General features: G+C 40.1%; 1 protein-coding gene across 1 annotated transcript in view; it reads left to right on the top strand.

Moving 5' to 3' along the window:
- The window catches only part of col16a1 (collagen, type XVI, alpha 1), a 79,679-nt gene that overhangs the window by 33,698 nt on the left and 26,262 nt on the right, over positions 1 to 19,719 (top strand). Inside the window, 26 exon segments of the mRNA XM_034704987.1 lie at positions 1,021 to 1,053; positions 8,029 to 8,078; positions 8,328 to 8,364; positions 8,528 to 8,539; positions 8,541 to 8,561; positions 9,568 to 9,606; positions 9,743 to 9,795; positions 10,705 to 10,747; positions 10,849 to 10,944; positions 11,207 to 11,221; positions 11,223 to 11,246; positions 13,633 to 13,692; positions 13,809 to 13,821; positions 13,824 to 13,843; positions 13,936 to 14,026; positions 14,029 to 14,057; positions 14,755 to 14,790; positions 15,204 to 15,239; positions 15,497 to 15,587; positions 15,590 to 15,624; positions 15,815 to 15,859; positions 16,214 to 16,249; positions 16,345 to 16,398; positions 17,734 to 17,784; positions 17,860 to 18,003; positions 19,031 to 19,066. Coding sequence (XP_034560878.1) covers positions 1,021 to 1,053; positions 8,029 to 8,078; positions 8,328 to 8,364; positions 8,528 to 8,539; positions 8,541 to 8,561; positions 9,568 to 9,606; positions 9,743 to 9,795; positions 10,705 to 10,747; positions 10,849 to 10,944; positions 11,207 to 11,221; positions 11,223 to 11,246; positions 13,633 to 13,692; positions 13,809 to 13,821; positions 13,824 to 13,843; positions 13,936 to 14,026; positions 14,029 to 14,057; positions 14,755 to 14,790; positions 15,204 to 15,239; positions 15,497 to 15,587; positions 15,590 to 15,624; positions 15,815 to 15,859; positions 16,214 to 16,249; positions 16,345 to 16,398; positions 17,734 to 17,784; positions 17,860 to 18,003; positions 19,031 to 19,066 — 1,200 coding nt within the window.

Genomic DNA, 19,719 nt, shown 5'->3' with positions numbered 1-19,719 from the left:
ATCTCACCCACACTGTTTCTTATCTTCCAACACAGAAAACGTATTTTTTTCTTGCTTTCAACTCAGCTCCCAGCAGTAAGGTCATGTCGTCCTCAGAAGACCCACAGGCGTCTTTGCCTCTTGTTTCCCTGGTCTCAGCGTGTTTCTACTTCAACTTTTTATGTTCAAGTCCAAAATTCGCTTTAAAATGTTCTTACACCTTTGTTGAAACTCTTCCTTACTTATCTCCTTCCAACTTGCCACCTTGAAGAATTGTTTCTACTAAGCTTTTCCAGGGCTTCTTTTCCCTGTTTTTGTTGTTGATTTTTGGTCTGTTTGTGACTCTGTGCACAGCAGGGTCCGTCTCTTCATTTGCTTCTGGGCTCATGAGGTACAGTATTTCTCTTTCTCTGTCTCCTCATACTGTTTCATCTCTTTTTTTTACTCAGAATAAAGCATAACTCCTAATGACCCATGTGTGAAGCCCGTATGGCTCCTTTCTTAGGAGTGTATCTGATGCAATAAATTGAAATGGCAACCAGGTTTGAAGAGATGCATTCCACATGCAACAGGAAAACAACAGCTTGCTGATGCCAAAGATGTCATATGATGTTGATATTATGGAGACTTTCAAATGCAATTTCTGCCATACCTGGGAACATCTTCAGAGATTTACTCACTATGCAGTGCAACAGAGCTTCCACTGACTGGGAATACAAACTTTATCCTTGAAGTTTTGAGAGAAATTTAGAAAATATCTTTCTTGGAAAAGGGAGCAAAAAGTAGGGATGAACCAAATGTAGGTTACAGTCATGCCAAAATAGAAAGATTTAGACTGAATGATATTTCTGTGAAAGGCCTTCACAGTTATTGGATTATCTGAGCCAGTTTTGGTCATGAAACTGTCAGCGTCCCTGTCTAAACATAGACAAAATCCAATTTCGGACCCATGTGGTGCCAAAAATGGTAGAAATATTTGGGTCATGTAGAGATATGATGTGAGAAAAAAGTACTAAAGTTTTCTTTTCTTTCTTCCAACAGGACATTTTTGCATCCAAAGATCTAGCAGAGAAAGTAAGACTCAAAATTCACACCCACACATCCAAGCATTTGATTTTACTGCATTGAATTCCTGATAAGATTCAGGAGATGGCACAGCATCGCAGACCACAACGGTGGCCTCAGCACAAGGCCCAAGTCCATGTCCAGGAGAGTCCAAAAAAGTAGTGATGAGCAGATGAGACTGTACAAAGCTTTAAAGCTTTCAGTATACTTTTACCAAACATTTTTTGTAGCTGTGGAACATAAAAATTGTCACACACATCTTTTGGCAGTGAAGCAAATAGCAGCCTTCATATCTATGGTCTGAAACTTGACTACAGCTGATATTAAATGTTTTAGTTTTCAATCAATCAATCCATCTTTATTTGTATAGCGCCAAATCACAGCAAACATTATCCCAAGATGCTCTTACAAACATAGCAGGTCTAGACCGTAATCTATGTTGAATTATTAACAAAGACCCAACATCAAGACAGGATAAGATCCAGTCCAAACTTACAGACAGGACTCAGTGTTATCTCATGTGGGAGAGGCGAGACTTAGGTTGAAATCAATAATTTGGACTCTGAGTAGGCTACTTAGAGTAGGCTACTCCTTTGTATTTCAATGTAGCATAGTTTTTTTGGTTGGTACTCAAAATCTGGAGAAATACTTCACACATCTATCTCATTGAATATTTGCATAGAAGAGGAACCATTGGTATTAGGTGACAGATTTCAGCTGCAATTGGTGACAGGCTAGTCTTTTCAAATACAGGACACGAACATTAACATAATAGCTAACATGAGGGCATTGAGGACATGAGGCGCCCATCAGCAGCTAGGTGAAAAAGCACTGACCATCAGGAGGCTTGACAAAGAATTTTTTCTCGCACTGTGATTTTGTCCAGTCATTAAATTCAATGCACGGATACTGAAACACTGAACCTGCAAAGCACTCCTTCATCTGAGACAGCTGTCACTCTTTGTCGCTGTGAACATGGAGTCCTGACTGCAGTGAACTTCTTGTACTTCATTGACATCACACAGAGTTATAAAGAACTACAGCAAGCCTCCTGATCCAGTGATCAGTTCTGTCCATGTTCTTGTGCGCTCTCCCTCTTGCTCCTGTGGGCTGGGAGAGCACAGTACATCAAAATCAGATGATTAAACTTCAGTGTGTCAGCGTGTGATTGAAGTGCCATGAGATGCATCACTTTGCAGGGAATATAGATGAATGCCTTTTGATAGTTAACAGAAGTGAAACCAGATAAAAACGCTTTTGCAGCCACAAACACCACAGAGGAAACGAGAGAGAAAGTGGGAAAGGCAGACGGATGAGAGACTGCTAGCAACACCCTAATGAAATGGTCACCTGTTGTGCTTATTTGTTGGGTAATTCATTATTCCCTCAGTCAAGGAGAATGCAGCTGAAGAGAGTGAGCAGTACACCTCTCTGTTTCTCTTATTTGATTTAACATCTGGTTACATTAAACAACCAAGGAATAAAGAGGGTATCGGTAATGGCTGTTAAAGTTACTTAAGTGTTTTGTTTTCGTTTACATTTATATAGGCGATTCTGCAAGACATCATGGCATAAAAATATACTAGAACACAGGAAATAAAGGGTTTGAGCCTTGATTTGTAGGGAAGAAGAATTTTTTTTTTTTTACATAAAATAAATATATCCTTCAATATTTTAATTGAAGGACATTTTCAACAAAAGTTGTTTTTAATATTAATTACAGCCATTTAAAGGAAGGAAATTGACAAAGCCAGGTCAGACACTACAGAATATAGGAAATATTGGAATAGGCCAGAGACATTGCAAGCAGTAGCTCTTTAGTTACCATACTATTATGGTGAGTGTTAGCTCCACCATTTAGGCAGGAGAAGAGAAAGAAGGATATAGAAGGATGAAGTGTTCTAGGACAGAGGTTTGAAGGTGTGGGACTGAAACTGTAAGTTAGAGAGAAATCACAGAGTAGCTGTAACTTTAGGCTGCTTGGTTTAATGTCACAGATGTTTCGAAGAGAGATGTCCAATCTGCCTTACTCGTATATTTCTGGTGTGCTCCCATCACAAATAAGGTCTGCTCTAAACATTTACATGCAATCCTTGTCTTTGCAGAGATGGTGTTGCATTGGTCACAACCATTTTGCTATGATTTGTTGATGGGTCACTTTAGTGTAGACAGGCTTGGCATGCACAGCTCTCACAATAGATAGCAGGGTTATAAGATGGCTCACAACTTAGCTCAATGTAAAACCGGCTAACAGCATGAAAAACACTGATGAGGTACACGACCAAAAGCGGCATCTAAATTAATCAGCAGCTAATTTTGTAAAAGATTTCTGACAGCGTCCACTATGAAACAGTGACTAAGTCTTTGGAGCTTCAGTAACATTCATCCATCTTCACCGAACCCTGCAAGGAAAGACAAACTTGACCATGGGTTCAACAGAATACGGTTGACAATGACAGTGTCTGCCCCACTTTTAATCCATTACATCATGAATAAGTGTCCAGAATTAGCATGTCATCAAACATCTATGTGCTGGAATATTCAAACAGGACAAATATGCAGGCCACGCGTGTGTGTGTGTGTGTGTGTGTGTGTGTGTGTGTGTTTGTGTGTGTGTGTGCGCACCTCTAGGTCGGGAGTTTGTGTGTAGTGCATGAGGCTAGAAAATAGAAATATCTCTCTTTTCCTCCCCCCCTCCCTCACACGTACCCAGCTTGCTGACGGGCCCGAGGACTGATTTACACCTCATTATGCTCGAGTCTCAGTCGGGAGTTGCTTCTGCCTATTAATTTTGTCATTCACCTACAATAGACAAAGTTCTGCTCACAAATAGAATACTGAACTCCAGATGCTTCATTATGTCGCTCCTGTGTGTGCTTACCAAAGCAGCTGGTCGCCTCCCCTGACTTCTTCAATGTAGGTTATTACCTGGTTTGGAGCGCACAGCCTGCCCTGCCACAGGGGGCACACACACTTGTAAAGAAACAAAGTGACTTTTCCTGCTCTGTGGATTTATTTTGGTCAAATTATGCAGGAGACAGGTTTATTTCTAGGTCAAAATGGCTCGGCTTCCCAGAGGAATCCATTGATAATACAACCCAGTATCATGCACTTCACACCAATGCCAACAAATCCTCCAGACAGGCTTGTGCATTAATGGTATGGTAATAAACCGGTGGAATAAGAGGAAGATTCAGCTTCTCTGCACAGTCAGAAACCAATTTTCATCACAGCTTTCATGTCATGCTGCTTCAGCTATTCCTCTATTGCTTGTTCCTGCTACATCAGTGAATTCTCTGTTGTGCGAGTCAAAGAGGCTCGGCTCCACCAATCAGGAGGAATACATTATCACGAATGGCTATTCCTGACCTGAAATCCTTCCCTCTTCTTTCTTCCTTCCTGTCATGCATTTGCAAAAGTGGCACTTGCACAAAAACACCCCCATACATAACAGATTTGGAGTATTTTTGAAATTACAACCTAGGTAATTACTAATTTATGCGTACACTGATATTTCATTGGTGAGCGCTGGGTCTTGCCCCTGTTCTGCCAGTGCCTGTGAGTGAGATAGATGCCAAAATATGAGCCCACTAAGATGTTTAATACCAAAGAACAAGGCTCACTGACAGGGTGCTGGTGCCATAAATTCAGCCTGTCTTTGGAGATGTTACAGTTTATAAATGAGGATAGGTTTTGGCACACATAAGTAAAAAGAGAGATTGTGTTTGGGAAACTAGATGCCAAAAAGTGAGCCTACTTATTTAAATATAGGGTAATGCACAAAACTGTGCATATATTCTCTTGTGAACATAATGGAGCATTTAGCAGCGACAGAGCAAGGAGAAGATCAAGTTCAATACAGGTGAAGTGTCTTGTGGATTTAAACATACCAAGTGACTTCAAATGAATGCTTCAGTTCAGCTGCGTCTGGTGGATGTGCTCAAGGCAACTGTTCTTAATATTAAACTTTTAACTAAGCTATACAAATATTGTGTTTGCAAATTGTTTCGCTATGCCCAGGTGGCCTTAAAATAGCTGTGTAGCTTTTAAGTGCTAGTGCTAACACCATATGGTATGTACAGAACTATAAAACCTGAGAATAAACCTGTGTATTGAGCATGTTGCATTCCCTAGAGTCGATTAATTTTAATGCCAACAAGCAGGCTGGTGCGCTGTAGGGATTGAGTAAACATTATGAGATCTTTTAACCATTCATTACCATAAGGTAGGGATACACATTTGGCTGTTTACTGTGAAATATAGTAGAGATGCTGTATTTAATGTAAAGTGAGGGTAGGTGTGACGTTTTTGGATCAGTGTTGTTGAGTAAAGACAGCCGGATGGAGATGGATAGTTTTCAGCACTTAAATTGTCCATTCTCAATCTCCACGTTTCCCTTAAGCATGAGTGCTGAGAGCTGTCCCAATGTGACGTCATTAAGAGTGTGAGCTTTCTGTCGTGGACTTCAGACCACAGAATCACACATTTTTTATGAGTCTGTATTTCGGCTGACCTTTCTGTAGCCCTTTTCATATTGCCAGGTAAAGGCAAGATATACCCGCCCCTATGATGCCTCACCTTCATGATGAATTTCTCATATTTTTTGTTATATAATTGCACATCCTGTATCCAAGCAACGTTTGATATCATGACATGGTATCCCTTTTACTCATTTTGATCACCTCAAACCCTTACATACGCACTGCCAGTGGTGGACAGTAATAAAGTGAATTTACATAAGTACATTTTTGAGTATCTGTACTTCACTTGAGTATAATTTTTGGGGGGGAACTTACCACTTTTACTCCACTACATTTGAAAGACAAATATCATACTTTGACTCCACTACATTTCTATCATGTTTTAGTTGCTCACTTATTTTGCTTGAAAGTCAGCTGATGAATTTTCTTTTCTTTTCTGAAATCAGATCCCAAAGACCGCAAACCGTTCGTGTTCTTTTGTTTGGTTGTCTCAATGGTGTAGCCGTACCTCGGTTGAGCGCAGTACAAATGCAGATCAAACGTTATCCAGATCAGTCCGTTCACTTAGTTGTGGTAATGATGGCTGTGGCAGAGAGTGATGATGACTCTCTACCTGAGCACCACGGCCATATTTTAAGCTTGTATTGTTGTAAATCTCTGATCTGTTTGCCACACAAACTTCATCACAGCCTACAAAACATCACCATCTAACCTGAGAAAGCATGTCATGGTCTGTAGCTAGCAAACTTGTTTTATTCCAGATGAACATTTTAATCTCGTCTGTGCTTTTAGTAACTGAGTTACCATTTCTATTTCATGGAATACTTTGTAGATATGAATAATGTTTTCTGGATAAACATAACGTAGCAGAACATACACCCATGCATTATTGACTGCACTCATACTTTGTGAATATATGTTTGAGAGATTTTAAAAGTACGTTGAATACAAAAGTATTTTTAAAAACAAGTACTCCCGTACTTTAACTCTATCTATACTTTGACCTAAATGATGAAGCAATGTACTTCACCAATGCACACTGAACACCTGACGTCATTAAAATATGTGACAGTGCAGCGGCTTATGCTGGACATTCGGATATAGCAAATGTTTCTTCCCAATCACATATGACTGAATTGACCAATGAGAGCTGTAGTACTTAGCTGATTGTTAGTTTTAAAGCAGCTGATAAAAACACAGCATTTTTATGAATCAGTTTATTTTGATTTGTTCATAAAAACACTGCAAAACAATAGTTGTGTATACTAACTATACAACTAAATAACTTTCTTTAAAACACATACTTATTATGTGAATGTACTTAGCTTCTAAAATTACAAGCCCAACAGTAAAGCCATGTGGTTTTTATTCATGCAGTTCAATATAACATCACAAAGGGCCTTTACAGTCTGTACAGCATGACAGCTTTATGCACTTGATTCGGATAACCGTAAAATGAATTTGAGCATCATGTTCATCCCAGTAGTTTTTAAAAAGTGAAAGTTTTTCTCTGATGTTAAAAAGGTTCTCAACTTCTTTTCAGATATCTAATCTTAATTGCCAAAAGGTTTTAGAGAAAACAAACTGGTTGTGTCATAATACACACAGACACTGAGTGCAGCTCTTTTACAGCATTTCTACTTTCCGTCCTAAGTTGAAACTAGAGAATAAACCACAAAGGCAAGCTGCTGAGGTTTAAGTGGAACTTTAAGAGGTCTTGACTAAGAACATGGTCAGACAGGAGCTTGGAAACACTGACTTGTCACTACAACTGTCGGGCCAGCCATTGATAGATTTGCAGCTTGTGCAAAAGAGGGGGGTAGAGAAAGAGAAGAGAGACAGTTACTCATGGTCTGTGCTGTTTCGAGCTCTCTTTGGTTGTCTCAGCAGACTTGTAGTCATTGCTTTTGCGCATGCAAACTTTCTGGTTTGTGAAAGCGAGCAAGTTTTTCTGAAGCAGCAGGTCGAGTTTTCGTTACCCTACTAAAGATGCGTCAGTTATTTATAACACGTATCCTTATTTGGTACGTGTGTGTATGTGTGTGTTGTGCCCTCCTGAGGAGCAGCTGGTCTTCTCACTCCTGTGCTGTGGGATCAGACATTCCCATTGATCTCCGTCTCCCATGTGTGTGCATGGGTGAATGCATGTGCATGTGTTTGTGTGTGCCCACTTGCCCTCCTCACCTTCTTTTCACTGCATCCTGTGGCAGCTACAAATGTAGTTTAATTTAATGTAACAGTGCCACCAGCTGGTCACTACAAGAATTACACCTCTTTTTACTCCAAAAATATATTTTCCCTCAAACACACAGCTCCTTCTGTGAATTTAAACACAGTCAAATAATCATCCTTGTCTGTGCCTTTTTGTCTGTAGTGTGCTGGTTGTTTACTCCCAAACAGGGAAGAAAATGTAAGGATCACTGATCTTTACTCTCATTTCTTTCCATTGCCAGCAAGACAAAGCAGAGTGTGTAATCATGCGTGTGTGGTGTGTGTGTTGCAGGTTGCACAGTTTGAAAGAATTGCTGCCTTGAAAGGAGAAAAAGGCGACCGGTAAGTTTGAAAGACCTGCACAGAACATAAGCAAGCACGACTAATATCAGGGGAATGTGTGATGTCATCACATGTGCCTGGACAGGCCTAGCTCTGAACAATAATACCTCGCCTGGTCTAGAACACACTGTGATGTTGCTGTAGTCAAATGTGATGCTGACTGTGAACCACTCCACCATGTAGCTGATTTGCATTCTTCAGAGCTCACCTACAGGCAATCATTCTTCTTCTCTCCCTCTCTCCATCTTAGGGTGATGGCTGTTCTGGCACCCATTCAGGAGGCCCTGTAAGTAACTATTCCATTGCCACTCTCTCAGCATTGCAAGGTTCCTTCTTATTCTGCAGTAATGTGTTGTCTTACAATTTGGCATGTTGTGAAATATGAAGCTGAATTCTATCCAAAAAGTCATCTGTGATGATTCATGCCAACCAATTGTCTCTAACCTCAGTGCACACATGGACCAAGGCCAGAAGGGAGAGTCGGTGAGTGCCAATCTTCTGCTACAGGTTACGGCAATGCATCCCACTGCTTCACGATCCCACTAACCCCTTCAGCTATTTGGTTTGATCTTCGTTCAAAACCTCATTTTCCAGCATTCAAGCAGCAATAATTATGCAGTGTGTGCTTTGCATGTGTATTTTACCAGTGAGTCATTGTGTGCATGAATTTACATGCACAAGTGTGTGTAATTAATGCATGTGTGTCTTCAAACTTAATGCATCAGGTTCATTAAGTAGTATATTTTGGGATGCGAAAATATTCTAAATGCTGGATATATGATCAAGTTTTTCAAGACTCATTAATAGTTGTTATGATGCTTTTAATTTTGCTTTTTTTTTTCACTGCCCGACACAAAGGATACTTCTGAGGGAGTAAATGAAACATCTAAAATAACAACAGTAAAAATTGTTCCAAGGTTTTAGTACCCCAAAAGGCACGCCTCAGACAGTGTCATCACTTTGTCTGTGGAGTCCCTCTCATTCTCTCTCTCAGTCTGTCACCTGCTCAGGTGTGAGACACTGCTTGTGATACCTATGTGAGGAGTAGAGAGATATTTTCTGTTAGTTTAATATGGGCAGATGGTTATATTATATGGTTAAAAAAAAGATAAGTGCTTCAATGGTTGGGAAATATGTGTGGGAAACTCTGGCGGTGAAATCTATGTCAGAATGTGCCCCCTGCTGTTTGGACAGGGTATCCCAATTCAGTTTTTTTTTTTACAGACTTGAAAGATACCGTGACATCCCTATAGCATATAAATCTGTTTCACGCAACATAGTCAAATATAAGCATGTTTATATACCTGAGATTATTGCATACCCTGTATTGACTGTCTAAAGCTTGTGTGTGAGGTGTGTCATGCTTGTGGCCCTTGTGTGTTGCTAACTGGTTATTGTGTTGTCTGCCATGCTCCACTGGTGTGAGTGCAATGTCTCTGTAGAGTCAGATCATTGATCTGGTCCTTGTCTCTATTCCCTCTCTCCACAGGGATCGCCTGCCAACTGGGGCGAAGCAGCTGGGTACAAGGTGAAAGGTTTAAGCAACTCTAAGTGATGCATAATGAATATAGAAACTTTAATCATTAAGCAATTAATTTCTATTCCTTATCATTTTCATGTGCCTGTGTGTCAGACTTGAATGTCCCTTTCTCTGGCTCTCTCAGGGTCAAAAGGGAGATCTTGGTCCTCAGGGTCTCACAGGCACTCAGGGAAGGACGTAGGTGTTTTGGCATTTCATGTTTTCTTCTCTCTCTGACTCTCACTGATTCTTTTTGCTATTGTAAATCAAAGTAAAATACCTCTCAGGCGTGAGATTTGATTTGAGGTTTAGTTAAACACTTTGCTTGAACAGCATTCTCTCAGTCTCTTGCATGCTAAGTGAACATCCAACACCAAAAACGAGCACTCACACACACATTAATATCCACTCATACAGCTGCTTTTGTCAGGCAACGAGTGGATATTCAGTATACTTATATGGCATTACTCTTTAAGCTCAGCCTCCCATTGATATCTGCTCTCCCCCCTCCTCCCTCCTGTGGCGTTAAGTCGCCTGTTAATGCCTGTTAGATTAGGCTAGAGCAACAAAGCTTGCACAATCAATGCTGCCTCATTGACTGTTCTGTTAGTCTCACACACAGGCAGGCGCCTATTCATGATGACTTAAACCTCATAATCTTCCCTGTTCAGCGCGGTGATCCTGTAGACGCATGAAAAGTTTTTCAGGAACAAATTACAACGTGTGTGTGCTCTGAGATATTCCCCCTGTTCCTTTTCGGTATCAGACACACTCACGTTTAGCCGTTCACCAGGCTAAGTGCTTGTTGGGACAGATGGATTTGGTGGAGCATAGATTTTCTTAAGCCCCTCATCCATCTGACAGAGTGAATATGAATGTGGTTGTTGATGTGACTTGACTCAGGCAAGCAGACAATATCCCATATGCACCACTGAAGATAATGCATCTTACAGACTCTACAATCTTTCTTGTTCTATTTCAAAATTGTAAAATGTCTGACAAATGAGGACAATCTTATGCAGTGTGAGGATTTCCCCTGAGCGTGTTCGATCATTCTTGGCTGACACTGATGATGTCACTACCCTCTCTGTCTCTCAACACTTCCAGGGTCGAGCAGGGTCGATCTGTGTGTTGGCCAAAGGGACAAAAGGTGCGTCTGCATTAAGAGTGAAAGCTTGCACCCTTAACCTGTCTGGCACATATAATAGTTCAGTTTAGTTTAATAGAACTGCAGCAAACTTTTCTTCCCAGGGTACTCCAGGTTTTGTGGGACCTGAAGGACTTGCTGGTGAGCCAGGAAAGCCAGGACTTCCAGGCCCACCTGGACTTGGAAAGCCCGGCCTACCAGTAAGTGTTTTTCTTAATTAAAGAACTTTGGATATAACAAAAGGAGCCTATTAGCACTTATTGGATGGTGTCATTTTGCTCATTATCTTAATGTCCCATTTTACAGATGGCGTCAGAGTGACCAAAAGTATTATTATTAGACTTGCTCTCACAAACGAGGACAGGACTTGGCAGGCCTCCTTCCATTGCTGCAGTGTTCATTGTCCTTGACAAAAGCATCTTAAGAAAGACATTTGCAAAGTTTTGATTCTTTTACTTCTAGGGTCCTCCTGGAGAGGCCCGGTGGAGCTAAAGGAGACCAGGTAAGTTCACCCTTTGGCATGGGAATCTAAAACATTGAAAATAAGGTGTATTCATATACACCAGCATTTGTGTTTGATGTTTTGATAAATGTGAAATATCAAAACTCATCAGCAAGCTGCACCTCAGCCCGATGTAGTTGTTACCAGGTATTGTGCGATTGATTTGGTTTCCAGCACACACTGTTCCCTCTGGAAACCTTTTTGCTTTTGTATTCCTCCTTTTTCATTTTCCATTCTACCTGTGCCTCCCTTAACTTTAAAAAAATGTAATAATTCATGATAGTAGCTGCAAGTCAGCAGAGAAGTTCAAATAGTTGGCTAAAAGTATTGTTCAATTTTTCTTAGAGTTATCAGTTATCAACTGATATCAAGTTGAAAGTAGCCTAATAGTTTACTTTTTTAAACATACAACTTTGAACTAATTAAAAAGTGAAATTACTTAACTTACATTAAGATTAACACTTGCAATACTTAACTAGCTACAAGTGTAGATTAATAGGTAAGATAGGTTAAATTCATAGGAAAGCATTCTAAATAGTTAGCGAATGTAGAAGAAGCGATCTTAAAGTGAAGGAGAGAACTAGCTGAACATAATGGGTCACCATTTAATATGTTAAATTTAGCCTCAATTGAATCCAAAAAGGTTGAGAACGTAGTAATAAAACATCCAAATGTGTTGCTAAAATAGATAAACAATTGAGACAGCTCGCTAGCTTTAAGTAGGTGAATGTTTGAAATTGGTAACATAAATGAAGAAACAGCTGAAAATAGCAGGTTTAAAGAATGTAGAAACCCTTAGCTAAAATAATTAGGGCCCGAGCACCGACATGGTCGGCGAAGGTCCTATTGGAACCCTAAAGATTTCTCTTTCTTCGTTTTTTTTCTACCTTCACAGTAAATTGCCTTTTTGGAGCCTTCAAACTTACCCGAAACTCACCAAAAGTTGCACATGCATCAGGATTGGCGAAAATTTCAATATTCTGGTTGTCCCGAGCAAAACGTCCCAAAAATGGCTCAATACTGCAACCTTCCTTCATGCACCACTACTTAACACGGTTCAACCTACATTCACAACCTACAAAAAAAGATTCCTAATGTCACAGTGAAATCCCAACATGAAGTCGGCATCTTTTTTTTTTTTCTTTTTTTTGCCTGATTCGCAAGAGTACTTATTAAAGAGATCTTGCCCTAGGCCTTTTCTCTGATCAAGTCCAAACCATGCACATTCTGCAGTAAACACATTGATGATTAAAAGTTATTGGAAACGTTTGCTAAATCTAAAAATTGGGGGCGTGGCAGGCGGTGCATCAAACACACATATTTCGCCATAAGCAGGAAATGATTTTTGGGGCCTTTAAATGCTGGAAATCTCACCAAATCATATGCACTCATCAAGTCTGGTGAAAAATTTGAGATTCTTTTGATTCACAAAAAATTGTCAAAAATGTGTTCAGTACCACCCCCTAAAATTTTCAAAAAATCCTCATAGGAGGTTTTTTTGTACATAATTTCGGACTTAAATATTCAGGGCACCAGGACGCTCAAAAAAGCCTCTTACATCTATATCTGAAACTCAACAGGAAGAGCGCCCCCTAGGTTTGAATATGAAAAATGGCGCCCAAATAAGAGTGCATACTTTTAAGAACTAGTCCCAGGGTTTTTCTCCAATTCAGTCCAACAAGGCACATTCTATTGAAAACACATTGAAGATTCAAAACTGTTCAGACTAAAATTGTGGGCGTGGCAGACTTTCAGGTGATGCATCAAACGCACATGTCTGGCCATAAACAGGAAATTGAGTTCTGGGGGCTTTAAAATACCTGAAATCTCACCAAATCATCAGGCGGTGGCTCATATTGGGCGGTGGCTCACATGAGGCGGTGATTGCAGGTGTGCGAGGGCCCGTTCATTGCTGCTTGAGGCTTTAATTTAAACTGAAATCATAAAGAGATGCAGAGAAACTTCAATTATTAGCTAACAGAAACAGAAACAGTTAGCATCAACAATTGTAGAACAAGTTAGCTGTAATAATGGGCAAACTGTTAAACTTGTGAGCATAAAAAGTTATGTAACACCCTTCGGAAATGTTAGCTAAATAAACGAGGAAAAGTTAGATTGAAATATTGAGTTAACAACTGAAGTTATTCAGGTAACAGTTTAAATTGTAGCAAGAATGAATGAATGAAAAGCTAAAATTCTCAGCTGCCACTTCAAAAAGCATAGTGTATGAGTATCATAACTACCATTGTAATAGGGAAGTTGGTTGGTTTCTATTTGAAGTGTGGTTTCAGAAAGTCTAACATCTTTAAAAATCAGCAAATTACAAACAAAGATTTAGGAATGTTATTAAGGACAACTGTTACAATGGTCTTAAGTTTAAAATGAGTCATTTGTTTTACCAGGGGATTCTGGACCTAAAGGAGAAGATGGCACACCAGGAGATCCAGTAAGAGACCATTAATCATGGATTTATATTCAGTTATGTTTAACTAAGCTCTGAGTAATCCAACCCTGAGCTTTACTGTACATCATTGTTTAGCTGGGATTCTTTTGTTTTCACAGGGCCCAAGAGGACCAGGGGGTATAAGGGAGAGAAGGTACGTGTAAACAGTCTATAATCTCTTAATCTACAAGCCTTTTTTCTCTTAACACTTACATTAATCCATAAATCACGTATTTCAATCTTCAGGGTGACCCATGTGAAGTGTGCCCTGTACTGCCAACAGACTTGGGCAACACAGTGGCTCTGCAAGGGAAGCCAGGCCCTAAAGGAGAGCCTGGACCACAGGGCAGGGAGAGAGAGGATTGGCTGTAAGTACAACAGTTTGACTTTAATGTCATGCTGTAATGTATTCTGAACCTGCACTGAATGTTAAGTTTAACACTTTTACAATCTTGCTACATGTTTTATTAGGGAGTTGTAGACAGTTAGAGCTGCAGCTGACGATTAAACCTTTAGCGCTTGCTTGATAATGTGTACATTTTATTTTTCTTATCATTCTGAGGGAAAGTATGCTATCTACTTCCCCCTCTACCTTGAGGTTGTATTTTCCCCCTTGTAATTCTCAGAGTGCTGCGATAGTCAAGGCTGCTGTCAAAAGTTTATCCTCAGAGGCAAAGGTCATTTCGTTAATGTAATCTTTACCCGTATTTCTCTGTCTCCCACGAGTCAGGACTCAAAATACTGTGCATTGTGTTTCTCCGTCTGTTCACTCTGCATCTTCGCACTTACCCCTGCAGTTGAAATGGGGGATGATTTGTAGTGGGGAAAAAAAAGAATATAAATCTAAAGCCTTATGAGATTCTCTGCGCAACGATTTCCAATAATGTCAGCATCCATCTGTCATACCTGGTTAGGGCAGAAGGAGAAGGAAGGTAGAAGGCAACTGAGAGAGAGAAAGAGGGGAGAGGGAGCTATGACCTCACTCTTACAAAGTTGAAGTAACAACTCTCCTAGTCCTGGCTAATCCCTGCTCTACTTTTCTCTTTTCCCCCATATATAAACCAGGGGCCCCAGGGTGTGGATGGCAAGGCAGGACAGAAGGTATAGAGTTCCACCTCATTCATTTACAGCTTATGGTTCATTCATATTCTGTGGAAGCGTGACCTATACACACTCATCTGCATTGCTACACATTCAGATATGCTAACATCAGCAGTGCAGAAGGCTCTCTCCTAAAGCAGATGCAAGCAAACACTCCACAAAGAGAAGACACACACAGATACACACACTTAGTACTCCTACACACAGCTACCTTTGTAGCTTTATACCCAAATGTATCAGTGAGCCCAAGACTGTGCACTGGCACCTATTGCTGATACACTCAAATGTCTGCCAAGTAGCAGATGCTTTCAATGACATGTTGAGAGAAGACATCACAAAGCAAACATGTTCATCAGACTGAGCTGGGGCTAATTTGCTTACATGAATGTCTGTGTTTTTTACTGTTTTGGCAGGGAGAAGCCGGATCAGATGGCACCAAAGGAGGAAAGGTCAGTTCTGGAGTCTTTATGAAGCTTGATGTTAACAATTTATTGTTTAGACCACTAAATCATGTTGTCAACTAGACATAGTACCTTAATTAGCAAACTAAACTTTGCCTGCATTGCTAAACCTGTGCACATATTTATAATGCTGACTTAGTTACACCTATCTTAGAAGACCAGGATAATTCCAACACATTAATTGAATGTGTCTTGATATGGATATTTATGTGGAGACCCCAAGCTAAACTTTTCCCATACTTTAGGGGGATCCGTGCTCTGTGTGCCCCACCCTAGGAGAGTCGCCTCCTAACCTCCGGCCAGGTACAATGAGCCAAACTCTGCAGCAAAAGGGACAGAAGGAGAGCCTGGGAATGGGCTGAGAGGAGAGCAAGTAAGCCTTTTTTTGTCAAACGAATTCAATTCTGAAAATATACAGAAAGAGACAAAAACTGATACAGATGTGTTTACTGTTTTGACTGTCTATGTCTCATTCTGTATATGTCAGGTTTTTTTTTTCTAGCATGTGTCAGCAGCAAGGACCCTAATTAAAATGATATATTGTTCCATTTTCTGCTCCACAGGGGGAGCCAGGAAACGAAGGATCACCTGGCCTTACAGGAGAGAAGGTAAGTTACTGAAAGAAGCAGACCTGAGAGAAGGTGCCCTCGATTGCAGACAAGGCTAACGTAAGGGGAACTGACTCAGTAGGTTGCTGAATGGGGTCTTTAATAGACTTCAAGAGGAAGATAATCACAGCAGTGCTCTAATTTTAGGGCCTAAAACTGTCTGCCGTGGGGATTTTACTCAGTGGGGAACTTATTAGCGAAAAGCTCAGGTAGTGAAAAACCACAATCATTTGACATGGCTGCCTGTAGGGCACTTCTTACTATAAAATGTGAATAACCAATTTAAAAAGAACCATCCATTTGTATCAATCTGTGAAATTCAGACACTGCAATTTTTTTTTTTCTTGTCTTCAGGGTAGTGCAGGCAGCAAAGGAGCTGATGGGAAGTCGGTAAGTATAGATTCCGTTTTTTTGAAGCAGAATGTCAGGTTACGCAGCATACTGATTCAAAGATGTTGTTCAACAAAATGTGTCTCATGTGGCAGGGGAAACCTGGACAAAGGGGACCGATTGGCAAGGATGGACAAAGAGGCCTGAAGGTAGAGGATCAGATTGTTCTTTTCACCTGGTTCACAAATGTTGTGGATTTTAATTTCTGTTTGTTTGTTTTTGCAAAATCAAGTGTTGCGTTTCCATTGAGGTACTTCAGTACTTTAAAATAACCAAACATGTACCAGGTATCAAGAAGTATTCAAACAGGTTTTATATGCAGAGAAGTAGGTCATTGCTACAATATCAGGCTAGCAATGTTGAGACATTTTGTATTTTGCTGCTGACTAGAGTAGAAAAAACTGTTGCTATACCTTCATCATATGATACACGACAGGCTAGCTAGCCAACAGAGCACATGAAATTCTTGTAAGAAATGGCAGCTAGTAGCAAGCGGCTAACCCAGACCACAAAGCACATGGTAGTTTTATTGAGTAAGTGAAAAAAAAGGCTTAAAAATGAATGGGCAGTTATTGTTAAAAGCACAACAGTCCCAATCACAGAAGCCTGTGTAGCATAATGCTAATTCAGCACTGCTTCAATGCACAAATAAAACATAGAAGCCCTTTCGCTCTGTATATTGTACCAGTCAAAAGCATCATGTGGAACCTTAAAGGGATATTTCAGTTTTTTTGAAGTGGGGTCGTATGAGCTACCCTACACTATTAATCCTGCTAGCCACAATGCATGCCGGTGAGCTCTTCCCCTTTAATGAGGAAATTCCTGGATACCTTTAAGATACTTAAGAGCAGACAGCTTTGCTTACATTTTCTCTTGTTTTGAAGTTAAAGCTATTTTTCCTTTCAAACTAGAAGGGCAATTTTCATTTGGGGATACCAAACATTTTACTTGCATAAAACGTATTGTAATATATATTGGGAGTTATCAAAGTCTTTCAAACCAAACAATCCATCAGCAACTTTAAACTCACATGCACAAGTTCTTCTAAGGACACAAAGATCAAACTGTTTAAACTTCAGCCTTCCAAAACCTTCATTGGTTACCTGTTGTTTTCAGAATATAATTTAATGTCCTCCTCCTGGTTTATAAAGCTCTTGCTGGTCGGGCTCCACAGCACATCACAAACACGCTGTCAGTTTATAACCCCAGCAGATCTCTGTGGTCACAAGGTGAAAATCTCCTCCATATATTTAGAGCACTTTTAAAGTCTGGTGAGAAGGCATTCAGTATTTATGCACATAGAGAAAGGGGAACAGTCTTGAGACACTATGTTCTTTTAAAACTTAGCAATACACTTCACTCTTCACTCAAGGATTTCTTTCATTTATCATTTATCCTTTCACTTTTTGAGTTTTTGTTTGCTTCTTTTTAAAGTTACCCCTTTTTTGTTTGATGCCATTTATTTCTTCTCCACATTTAAAAAGGGAGAAGCAGGTACTCCTGGGGTTGGTTCTCCAGGACAAAAGGGTGAGAGGGTAAGCATAGACATATGTTTTACTATCTGCATCTTTTGGATTGATATATGTTAAGCTAACCTTTTGGCCCTTCAGGGTGAGTGTGGTGTGTGCCAGCCATCTGAAGTTGGAAGCGGACCTCCCAGCATCAAATTGCATGAGGGCACCAGAGACAATAAAGGAGAACCAGGCCCTCAGGGTCCCCCTGGACCTCCTGGTTTTGGAGCTGATGGCAAACAGGTGAGAAAAAATATAAATCGACAAATAATTAAACCTAAGACAAAGAGAGTCACTGATGAGGGGGTAAATAAAATGATTGGTGAACAACTGCAACTGACTCAAACTCTGACATTCATTCAACTGAACACAAATAAACTGATGGTTACCTTCTCGTGAGCAAAAATCCAACTGAACATGGATACCTCAGCCTCCTTATAGCCTACCACAGCTGATGGCAATCAGCTGAGGGAGAACATCACAGGTGCATCCAATTGTTGCTGATTGGCAAGGAAACCTGTGACGCAGATTTGGATCTCTTTCCAAACAAACAAGCACATATTTAATTCAATTTAAATTAGAACATACTGGATCTGTCCATAACAGATTAAGAGCTGAAAATATATTAATGCTGTGACAATTCAGCCAACTGCAAAAACAGTACATGATCTATAACTTTCTTGGTTACACATTAAAATGGCAATTTAATGGTCTCTGAAGAACCAGTGACTATTCCCTGCTGCATAACTTTCTTTTTCTTTAACAGACATCGACAGCAGAGCAGTAGCTTTTGATAAATAAAGAGTTAAATTAATCAAAGTCTTCCACACAGAGTCAGATGAACTGTCGTTTTCACTATTCAAAAACTGAATGAAACAATACCAGTGCTGTACAACCAAAGTAGCTTATCGCTCAGTGTTGTTGCCAAAGAAAAAGAGATCAAGCAGAATAAGATGAAGTGAAATGTTTGTACTGCTGAAAGGTACAAATCATCTATGATGCTAATTGAACCAACAGGGTACAATCTTTTCCTTTACCACAAAACTGTGTCATAGATCTCAATTATCTCCTGTCACCCTCATTCTGTGTCATGCTGCGTGCCTCAGGGTTTAGCTCTTTATCAACAGTTAATTTAAAGTGAACGCAGAGCAGCTTGCATTCCTGTAGACTGATGTTTGAGAATGTGGGCGAGCGCATGTTCTGTATACCTGTATGTCTATCTTGTACCTGTATGGACTTAAGTAAATTCACCTTGTGTTGGCTTCAACAGGGTCCACCAGGTCTTTTCGGGGCTAAAGGAGACAGGGTGAGTTCCCTGTCAAAGCTTTCTATGGACGTTTTCAAGGAAAAAGATGTTCTATTTACTTATTTTCACTCACTGTATATGCCAGGTATGATCAAGCAATACATTCACATTTGCTACACCAAAGTCAGCAGAGTGCTCCAAGAGAAACCAACTGATCACTTTCACTTTCTCACATTTGTATGGCTTGAAAAGAAACTCTTTTTACATAACAGTCTACCTTATATATGACCTATTGGATAACCTGTAGGAACCAGGCTATTTGGAGTAACTGGTGGCCTTTAGAAACAGTCAGGTTCTCTTAACTAATTTGACATCTACTGGGACCAAGGATGTCTGCAGGAAAATAACCCCACACAGTATCTGCAGATATTTTAAGAGAGCAGGGCACTCTGCTTTATTTCAGGTCACCAAGTCCATCTTTTGGAACGTTTGCATCACTTTACCGAAATACCAGGGAAATAAATCTGCCATCAGCCGAGCCAGGCTGCTTTAAATCACATCCAAGCTCTCCCACAGTCTCTTTGCTTGGACTCTGAAGTAGAGTCAGGCCTCTACTTGATTTTTGAAGCTGATTCTGTTATCTGTTATAAAAGTTAAGTGAATCGCATTATAGAGCACCAAAAGCTAAATTGGAGATTACAGAAATTGGTGGT

This window comes from Notolabrus celidotus, chromosome 16 (genome assembly GCF_009762535.1).
Source record: "Notolabrus celidotus isolate fNotCel1 chromosome 16, fNotCel1.pri, whole genome shotgun sequence".
In the NCBI taxonomy this organism is placed as follows: Eukaryota; Metazoa; Chordata; class Actinopteri; order Labriformes; family Labridae; genus Notolabrus; species Notolabrus celidotus.
This window is presented reverse-complemented; position numbering and strand designations above follow the sequence as displayed.